The sequence below is a fragment of the Plectropomus leopardus genome, chromosome 15 (genome assembly GCF_008729295.1).
Source record: "Plectropomus leopardus isolate mb chromosome 15, YSFRI_Pleo_2.0, whole genome shotgun sequence".
NCBI lineage: Eukaryota > Metazoa > Chordata > Actinopteri > Perciformes > Serranidae > Plectropomus > Plectropomus leopardus.
Genome location: NC_056477.1, coordinates 29,358,048 through 29,367,494, shown reverse-complemented (window position 1 = coordinate 29,367,494; position 9,447 = coordinate 29,358,048). Strand labels below are relative to the sequence as shown.

Sequence of the window (9,447 nt, the reverse complement as noted above, 5' to 3'; positions counted from 1 at the left end):
AACATAGTTTTCTGGACATTTTGGGGGAAGGGGCTGTCATTTTTCTAATGAAACTCATTTTTAAGTAATTTTCTTGTCACCCTTTTGGTCTTTCTTTCAATTTTTTGGGACATTTCTTGCCAAGTTCGTCATTACCTTTTCCACCATGTTTTTGAAAAAGAAATCATACCAATTTGTTGAGGTTTCAAAGGGTCAGACAGAAGGCAGAAGGTAGATTTACTAGTCATTTTTTAAACAAAGTTTAAACAAAGTTTAAAACAACAAAATAACATTTGTCCTTGATCCTGCTATGTCTTTAAAGTTAAAGAAAGAAGGAGTTGATTAAAATCAGCAGCTGCTTTGAAATTCAGATAGCTTATGAAAGGCATCTGAACGCAGCAAAATAAAACTGGTTTCAGAGGGTTAAGTATTTCTTTATAACATTAAATGTTCACGATTAAAAAAACAATTCAACATTCAAAGTTAAATGTAAAAACATACTTCATTTTATAACACTCAAACCTTCACTCACTTCACCTGCATTTGGCCTGTTAGTCATTACTAGTTACTGTGCAGCCGAGCAGCTGAAGAAATCCCTGAGAATAAGTTAGAGCAGACTTCAAGCTGAGTGTGTGTTGAAGTCTTGGTCTGCTCTTTTAACCCTTTGAAACCTGAGGAATTTGGTTTGATTTCTCCCAACAACACGGGAAGAAGGTGATGAGCTACAAAAGAAGAAATGACTGAAAAATTAGCAAGAAATTGGTAAACGGCAAGATAAAATAAAATAAAACAAAAAACAAAGAAAAGAAAGATGCTGGATTTTAGCCTACTCTTTGGGGAAAGTTAAGAAACAGACAAGCAAAGAAAAAATAAATAAAATTATAATCACAAAAAAAAGAAAAAAAAAATGACGTGGGAAAAGTGATTAAAAAAATATAATCATTTTGTAACATAATTTTAAATATATAATTCTGATGATTGTAAATATAGTTTTTCCCTGGCTCATTTTTTTCTTTTCTCAAGAAAAAAATCTTTTTTAAAATTATTTTCTAAATGTGCTCATTTCTTGCAATTTGTGAAACATTTTTTTACCAAGTTGCTCATTTTCGTTTTTCCATGTTTTCTAAGAAAAGTGGCGTCTCTCCAGGTTTCAAAGGGTTAAATCTTCACCTGTTAAATCTTGCTGCTTGTATTGGTTTGGGCTTGCTCAGTGGTTTTGTCATATACTTTACAAACATGTGAATTGAACCTTGACAGCGTGTTATTTCCTGTGATGCTCCACTATAACAAAGCTGTTTGCCAGCTGCTCCTCCTGTCCTCTGCCTGTCTCTGCTGTCACAGTGTCCTCTCCGTCCTGCTGCTGCGTGCTGCCTCCTCCCTCACAGCTCGAGCAGTCTGCTGCACTGACGCTCAGCGCCGAGTGCGGACACACAGACGGCTGCCTCTGCTCTCTCATCCCCCCAGCATCAGAGTGAGAGGGTCTGGAGCGTCTGCTGGCGGCACGGCTCGGTGCTGGAGCCCACTCCATCAACGGCCTCCTGAGGCTCTGCTCCTCTGCCTCCCCCTCTGTGCTCGTCTTTCTCCCTTTCTTCCTCCTCTCTCTGCTTTCCTCTCCTTTCTTGTTTTCTTCTTGTCTCTTTGCTTCTTCTCTGGTGTCCTGCACATTGAGCTGGCCCATCCTCTCTGCCAGCTCCCTCAGGTCCTGCGCCTCCTCCATGGAGCTCAGAGAAGGAAGCTTTGGGATGACTTGTCTCTTATTTTGTAGGTCTGTAAAAATTTAAGTTTCACATCCAAACTGCAGGTGAATTTTCAGCTGAGCAACGAGTAACAAAACCTTAGCTTTCAAAAGCAAAGATTATCAGCAAATGTCTCTTTAACAAAGTGCACAGAGAGGATCTTTTTCTAGAAAGTTAAAAAGTCAGATAATTAATATCATTTAAATGAAAATACAGTGTATACTATAGTTGCTATCCTTTGAATATATCTAGTTCTCTCTTTTTTATCCATTAACAGTTTCATTATTTTAAAATGAACATGGTGATAGAAGATTGTAACCCCTTTGAAACCTGGAGCAAATCACATTTCTTGTATTTAAACCTTTGAATATTGAGTAAATTGGGGCAATTTCTTTCAAAACATTTGGAAAAAGGAAATTAGCAACTTGGTGAGAAGTGTTCCATAAACTGCAAGAAATTGGCAAATTAAAAAAAAATATATAATTATTATTATTATGATTACATATTTAAAATTATGTTACAGAAGTATTATAGATTTGTAAAAACTTCCCAAGTAATTTCATGCTGTTGTTTTCTAACTCTCTTTTTTTTCTTTTCTTTATTCTTTTGGGGAGATGGGGGGATTTAAGCCTTTAATTGATTTAATTGAAGGACACTGATGTACATGTTTTGATATACAATTGAAATTTCAATTAAAAAAATATTGTTTAAAAAAAGCAAAATTTTAAACGCAGGTCTTTTACTTGTAACAGGGTATTATACAGTGTGGCATTAGTATTGCCACACACTATTAGTACTTTTATTAAGGTAAAGAAACTGTGTAAGTCTTCCACCATGGGATTTTGGTCCAAACTGAGTGTTATAGTGGTAGCGGCTTGAATGCATAGTGCACTTCATCAGTAGATCAGTGTGTATTCAGCTTTGTTTAACACTATATGTGTGTGTGTGCGCGTGTGTGTGTGCGTGTGTGTGTGCGTGTGCATGTGTTACCTTCTGCAGCCTGGTGGTGTGTGTGGACAGGAGGCTCTGCCTGCTTCAGGCTGGTTTCTCCTTGGGATCCAGCTCTCAGTGTGATGTGCAGAGAGATGGCCTGAGGGCCGCTGAGCTCATCATCCCCTCTGCCTCCATCAGTGGTGCTGATGCTGGTGTCTCCTGGAGTGGACGTCTCACCACTGGTTCTGTCATGACAACCACTGTCTCTGCCATGACAACCACTGTCTCTGCTGTCGTCTCCAAACACTTCGTCAGCTTTGCCGCCATCGTTCTTACAGCGTGCAGCTGTAGCAGCAGCTCTGGCGCCTTTCACAGAATGTCTTTTTGGGAGCTCAGCAGCTTTACTGTCCTCACTGTAGTTATTGTCGCTAGTAGTTTGAACATCAGTGCTGCCTCTGCTCCTGCTGCTGCTCGCTCGCTGAGGTTTGTCCGGCAGCAGAGGACGGCCCCTGAAGGCCAGGTCAGGGTAGGTCATCTGCATCTCCATGATGGACGGGTCTACGCTGAGGACATGGCGGCGGCGAGGCTTGGGCTGAGGTTTCACTGCACTCTCACACCTGCTGTCCAAACACTGAGGTACCTGCAGAAACAAACAGAGCGAGGTCAGTGTGGAGTGCAGCTGGTTAGGTTTGTTTGGTCATAGCAGGACAGTTTCATTGCTGATGTTAAAATGAACCCACACTGATTATTATTTCTCTGCTCTCACTGCTTCACTGTCAGCTCCTTTCTTTCTTTTTCTCCTCCTTCTCCACTAGTTAAGCAGCCCTCGACACTCTTGCTGCTTTCATGTGATCCTTGCAAAAGTTCATACTTACCATATTTACGAGTTATGAGCACATGAACGGCCTTCCAAAATTGTTATTACCAGTAGTAAATTGTGAAATTTCGATGGTGCCCGAGTGACGTTTGCGTGATGTTTCAGGGCAGCAGAAATGTTGGAAAGCATGTAAACAGTGTCAACAGCAGATTTTTGTTGCAATCACCTCTTCAACATCTTAAGCCCTTATTCACTGAGACAACAGGAACATAAAGACAGCTGGCTAAGCAAATATTGGCTAATTATAATGTTGTTTCAGCTGTTTATAGACAGATTAAAACATCAACTTCCTGATGCACAGTCTACGTGCTTTCGTTCTGCTGCTGAAGCACAAAGCAGCTCTGTGCTACTTGCTTTTGGTAAAACATAGGCACGAAAAAAATCCTTTTTACTTCTAGTATCCATGTCTGTTGCTTTTTTTTGACCAGAGCACTTCAGTGCTTGTATATACGACTGCACAACTGGGAAGTATGATATTTCCGAACAGCATCTGTCCTACCTCTTTTCTATCTGCCTCTTCCTTCTTCTCCTCCTCCTCCTCCTCCTCCTCCTCCTCCTCCTCTTCTTTAGGTTCTACTGTTGTCTTCTTCTCTGTGGTCTCGTCCAGTTTTGCAGGCCCCGCTCTCCTCTGGAGCACCTTCAGCCACTCCTGCAGAGTGACATCACAGCTGTCACATGACAGTATTCAACAACACAAGTTACTGTGACCTTTGACCAGGTCCTATGGCTGCCACTGATCAGCATATACTTGTTGGGTGGAGAGCAGGGAGACACTATCAGTATGGCATGTTTGTATATTGTGGTAACTAGTGATCAATCATTTGGCAGGTTTCCATGAGAGATTTGCACAAACTCTAACTTTCAAAATGTTGCTAAAATACAACTGTGAGATGACTGCATTTCCACTGAGCAATTTTCTGTGACTTCTCCTCTGGTGATAACATTCAAGTAACCATGGTGATGGATGTTTAAAACGTCTGCAGCTTTATTTCTATTGCAGCCACCAAACTAGCCGTCATTATTTCCAATCCAAGGGCACGTAGGAATGTCATATGTGCGATTATGGATAGTCCTTCCCCCTACTTCTAGATGATCTGCTCAACTTTTGAAAAGTTATGTGATGCAATAACAGCTCTTTTAGCTCCTGCTGCATCATGAGGGAGCCAGTTCCTACTGACAAGCTCATAGCCATAGCATCATGTGATTTGTAAAAGTGAATGAATCGCCCGAAATACAACCTCAAGCGATCGTAAAAACTTTTTTTGTTTTTTCTGAAATTGACTTGTTTCAATTAGACAAATTTTTTGGCAATTTAAATTTGCGCAGTTTAAGGGTAATTGGAAACCCACCTCCTGTTTGAAGCAAAAAGTCATTCAACATTGCTGGCCACATGTATCATGTTTTTCTTCATTCTTTTCCTTTTCTGAGAGTCAAATTCTGTCAAAGTTGTACTTGGGTTGTGCTCATTAAAACCTGGAGCTATATCTTTGATTTTCTTTGATTGTAAGATTCTGATTTTGTTATTAGCATCATTTCTCATTATACATGTTATGTTCTCTTTAAAAGACACTTCATGTTGGATTCAAAAATGTGTCAGACAGCAATGCAAGGCCCTCAAATCAGACGCCAGAACACAGAAACACGTCAGCGGCGCCAGTTTCCATCAGGATTGTTTCACTTTCCAACAAACAAAAAACATATGCCATCAAAAATCACCTGAAAGCTTCTTTAATCATGGAGAAACTCCCACAGGGGCCACCGTGTTATTTACTGTAGTATAATCAGCTGCAGTTATTATGCTTATGTAAGAATGCTTATTGTGGTTGGATGATTTGTGATCTGACCTGTGCTCCCAGCTGCTCCTTCTCCAGGAGCTCCAGGAGGTGGTAACACTCCACTCTGGCCAGCAGCAGCTCAAAGCCCAGCAGCATGGCTCTGTGCGGGTCAGCCTCCTCACTCAGTCTGTACTCACTGACACACATCAGACGGTTCAGAGGACAGCCGCGGATAACACCACACACACGCACGCACGCACAAACACACACACACCTTACTATTGACATTTCAAAATCATCACAACTTACTGCTTAAGAAAAATAGACATGGTTTTTTTTTTGCTGTGACTTATGATTATGAAGTAAATGTTGATTGCATAATGTAATGGCTATAGAGTAATGACGCCATCAGCTTTTAAATTGGCTCCAAATAAAAATCACAATCAGAAATATTTTATTGATTTCCGGGGGGAAATTGTTTTGTCAGCAGAGAGAATTATAGCAAGTAGAAATAAGTACTAGCATAAGTATATAAAAATATAAAGATGAAAAACAGATAAATTGGAATAGAAAAATAGAAACAGAAATGGTAAACAATTAGCGCTAGTATGTAAATATTTAAATTACAATATGGATAATGAGCTGAGTGTGTTGATATACCTCACTCAGTCTGTACTCACTGACACACATCAGACGGTTCAGAGGACAGCCGCGGATAACACCACACACACGCACGCACGCACAAACACACACACACCTTACTATTGACATTTCAAAATCATCACAACTTACTGCTTAAGAAAAATAGACATGGTTTTTTTTTTGCTGTGACTTATGATTATGAAGTAAATGTTGATTGCATAATGTAATGGCTATAGAGTAATGACGCCATCAGCTTTTAAATTGGCTCCAAATAAAAATCACAATCAGAAATATTTTATTGATTTCCGGGGGGAAATTGTTTTGTCAGCAGAGAGAATTATAGCAAGTAGAAATAAGTACTAGCATAAGTATATAAAAATATAAAGATGAAAAACAGATAAATTGGAATAGAAAAATATAGAAACAGAAATGGTAAACAATTAGCGCTAGTATGTAAATATTTAAATTACAATATGGATAATGAGCTGAGTGTGTTGATATATATTGATATATATATATATATATATATAATATGTCAATAAAGTGTGTGTGTTTGTGTGTCCACTGTATTTTTTGTATGTCAACATTTCCAAATAAAGAAAATTTAAAAAATAAAAAAAAAGGAGTGGAGTCAACGTGAAAGTTGACAGAAATGTGAAAACTCAACTTTTCTCAAACAAATTTAAGAGAACATAGGACACTTGTAAAAGTGACTTATTCTATCTTATGTGCCACTTTATTGACATATTTTGATTAGATGTTTAAAGTCTCACTCACTGGACTAACCTCAGGCCTTTTCTCTGAGTGGATGTACAGACATGGTGACACCTCAGCAGCTGTAAGAACCTTCCTGTCTACAGCATTTATTGTGGCTCTTGTTGTGGTTCTCCTTGTTCCCTACCTGTGAGGAGTGTCAGTGTGGGGCAGGTAGCCGATAGAGGCCAGGACGGACTGGATGGTGGAACTGCTGAGAACTGGCAGGAGACAGTAAACAAACGGACCTGTGAAAGCCTGAAGGAGACACAGAGAAACAGAAATACTTATTGGCAATTTAAGAGCATTTTGCAATAAAGCACACTGAGATCTAAATCTTAAACAATCGATTTCACCCTGGTGCACAGGATAGCACTACTGTAATGAAGAGTGAGCTGTTTGATGTATGAAAAAAGAGGTTTTGATGTAACCCTTGCAGTGTTTTAAGTGGCAAGTTTTCTTTTAATTCTCAGAATGTTCTTTCTAAAGTTAGGGTATTCTCTGTGAACATCATAAAAATGTTTGGTTTTTTTTTGTTAATGCATTAACATATTACAGGAATGTTTCATAAAAAATGTTCTGTAATCTCCCAGCTTAATAACAACCTGAAAACATTATCTGAAAGCTGCTTTGAAAATGTTCCTTTCTTTGTTTTCATGTAACAGTGTGGGAACATTCTATGATCTGTCACAGTTCAACATCACCAAACATTCCAAAAATGTTGCAATTAAAACATTACGTCTTAGTCAGCTTTTAACGTTACAGGGACATTATCTGAAATGATAAACACCCTTAAAACATTCTTTGAACACTTAAATTAAAATGTTTTCTTTAAAACATTATTACAACTTGTAGGTAACGTTAGCCGATGTTGTGGGAATGTTCCCTGCTGAATGTTCTGAATGTTCCCTGGGTGGAGGTTGAGGGGGGGCCTAGCAGCTCATTTCTGCTCTAGGCCCCCTAACGAGTTAATCCGGCCCTGCATGATTCCAGACTACTTTGTGGGGAAAAGAAAGAAAGAAAAAGAGAAAGAAAGAAAGAAAGAAAGAAAGAAAGAAGAGGAGTAACAAAAAAGTCACCTTGAGAGTCTTGATCTCCTTCCTCCAGGGCTGGATGAACAGATTGAGGCAGACGGTCTCCAGCAGCTCGGTGGCTTTGATGAGAGCAGTCAGGCGTTTCCTGCGGTCAGAACTCGGGGCTTCACAGAGGTGAGTAACAGCCTGGTAGAACGGGAACACCGTGAAAGTCCCGGCGGGTTCCGGTTCTCTCAGCAGGTACTGAGCCGCTTTCCTCAGCAGACAGTCATCCCGACACGGCCGGACCTCCGGACACAGCTCCCGGTAACACTTGACATAGTCCTTATACAGGTCCTGCCGGGACACCGGGGCCTGTTGTTCAGTCCTGCTGTCGTCCTTCATGACTGAGACACACACACTGACACACACTGACACACACACACTGCTGTCTGCTCTCTACAATGAGGAAGTACAGCTGTCAAACAACCTGAGGAGGAAGTGAAAGTGAGAACAGCGTTTTTATGCTCGTCCCTCCACAGCCTGTTCCTAAATGTGACAGCTACTTCAGACACTTCTCTTAATTAAACAGCAGATAGTTATTCACTTTTTTAAGTGAACCAGACTTAAAACACAACTTACACGAATAAAATATATGAATAGACTAAAAGAAAAATTTATAAAGTTTTATAAACTTTTTTTTTTAATTTCCAGGCACATCAGAACGAAACTAAAATTGCTCAAGGGCTTATCGTAAATTACATCATGCTGTAAAACTACGATGTCTCATGACATATTGGCATTAATGGCTTGATTGTAGACTAAAGTTTAGCCTACTGATATTTCAGTTTGTTGTATAAAGGCTACAGACTCTTATAGAATGTCAGGAATAGGCTGCTGTATACAAGGTTAAAAACACAAAAGTTTAAAATATGTTTCTATGTTAGAAATCCTGTTGGTAGCTATATTCCCCATCTAAGTGTTCTAGGCTACCTTAGAGTATTGTGAAAGGGTGTGTTTTATTGTGAAAACCCTCAGCCGGATGTGTTGAACTACATGTAATTTAACCGCAGCAGCTTGATTGCTGGTAGTTCAACTACATTTAAAACTGTCAAGATTTTGGAAAATTATGACACTTTTTTACATGCATTGCCTTACTGATCTCACTGTGTATTTGTGTGTGTGTGTACCTGTTTATTTTTCTTGTTATATAGATTGTTTTGTTTGGTTTCTTGCTTTTTATTTATTTACCTATTTATTTTCTCATCTGTATACTGCATTTTCAGTTGAATCTTTCAGATATATTGGGTTTTTTAAAACTGTTATTAAAAGTTATTATCAACTTTAAGTTAGTTATTAAATAACTTTTTGACCAGAATAAATGATTATAATCAGTTACAGTTACTGAGAAAAATATTTAAATAAATTACAGCAAGTAATGAAAATCTTGGTGATTACTAAGGGGTTAAATATTAAAATATATATATTTTCAGTAAAAAAATCTTTAAATGTTGAATCTAATCCAATCTAAATTTATTTATAGAGCACAACAGAGCTGACCAAAGTGCTGTACAGCGATAAATTAAAAAATAGTGATAAAAATAATAAATATAAAATAGCACAAAAGACACAAAAAAAAAACCCCAAGAAAACCCAAGCTATTTAAAAAGGCAATAAACCACAAGGTAAAAAAAACTACAGAAACTGACAACTGTCATACATGTCTAAGAAAGCCAAGG

The 9,447-nt window shown here is 38.7% G+C and overlaps 1 protein-coding gene across 2 annotated transcripts; it reads right to left on the bottom strand.

Annotated features, from left to right (window-relative positions):
* Nucleotides 1-1,069: 1,069 nt before the first annotated feature.
* LOC121954658 (spermatogenesis-associated protein 2) lies at nt 1,070-8,162 on the bottom strand. 2 transcript variants are annotated; one of them, XM_042502306.1, is made up of 6 exons: nt 7,775-8,162; nt 6,844-6,953; nt 5,370-5,496; nt 4,025-4,174; nt 2,706-3,288; nt 1,070-1,746 (listed from the first exon to the last, which is right to left on the bottom strand). In XM_042502306.1, exons 1-6 carry the CDS (start codon nt 8,111-8,113, stop codon nt 1,241-1,243), a joined length of 1,815 nt encoding a protein of 604 aa, XP_042358240.1. In that variant the 5' UTR covers nt 8,114-8,162; the 3' UTR covers nt 1,070-1,240. The 2 variants fall into 2 exon arrangements, with proteins under 2 accessions (XP_042358240.1, XP_042358241.1); XM_042502307.1 differs by lacking the exon at nt 1,070-1,746 and adding an exon at nt 1,757-1,881.
* Nucleotides 8,163-9,447: the final 1,285 nt, after the last annotated feature.

Coding starts and splice junctions, on each gene's coding strand:
- LOC121954658 (XM_042502306.1), bottom strand. CDS start 8,113: ATGAAGGACGACAGCAGGACTGAACAACAGGCCCCGGTGTCCCGGCAG. Junction 5,497..6,843: donor CACACTGACACTCCTCACAG/GTAGGGAACAAG, acceptor GATGTGTGTCAG/TGAGTACAGACTGAGTGAGG. Junction 3,289..4,024: donor AAGAGGCAGATAGAAAAGAG/GTAGGACAGATG, acceptor TTGTTTCTGCAG/GTACCTCAGTGTTTGGACAG.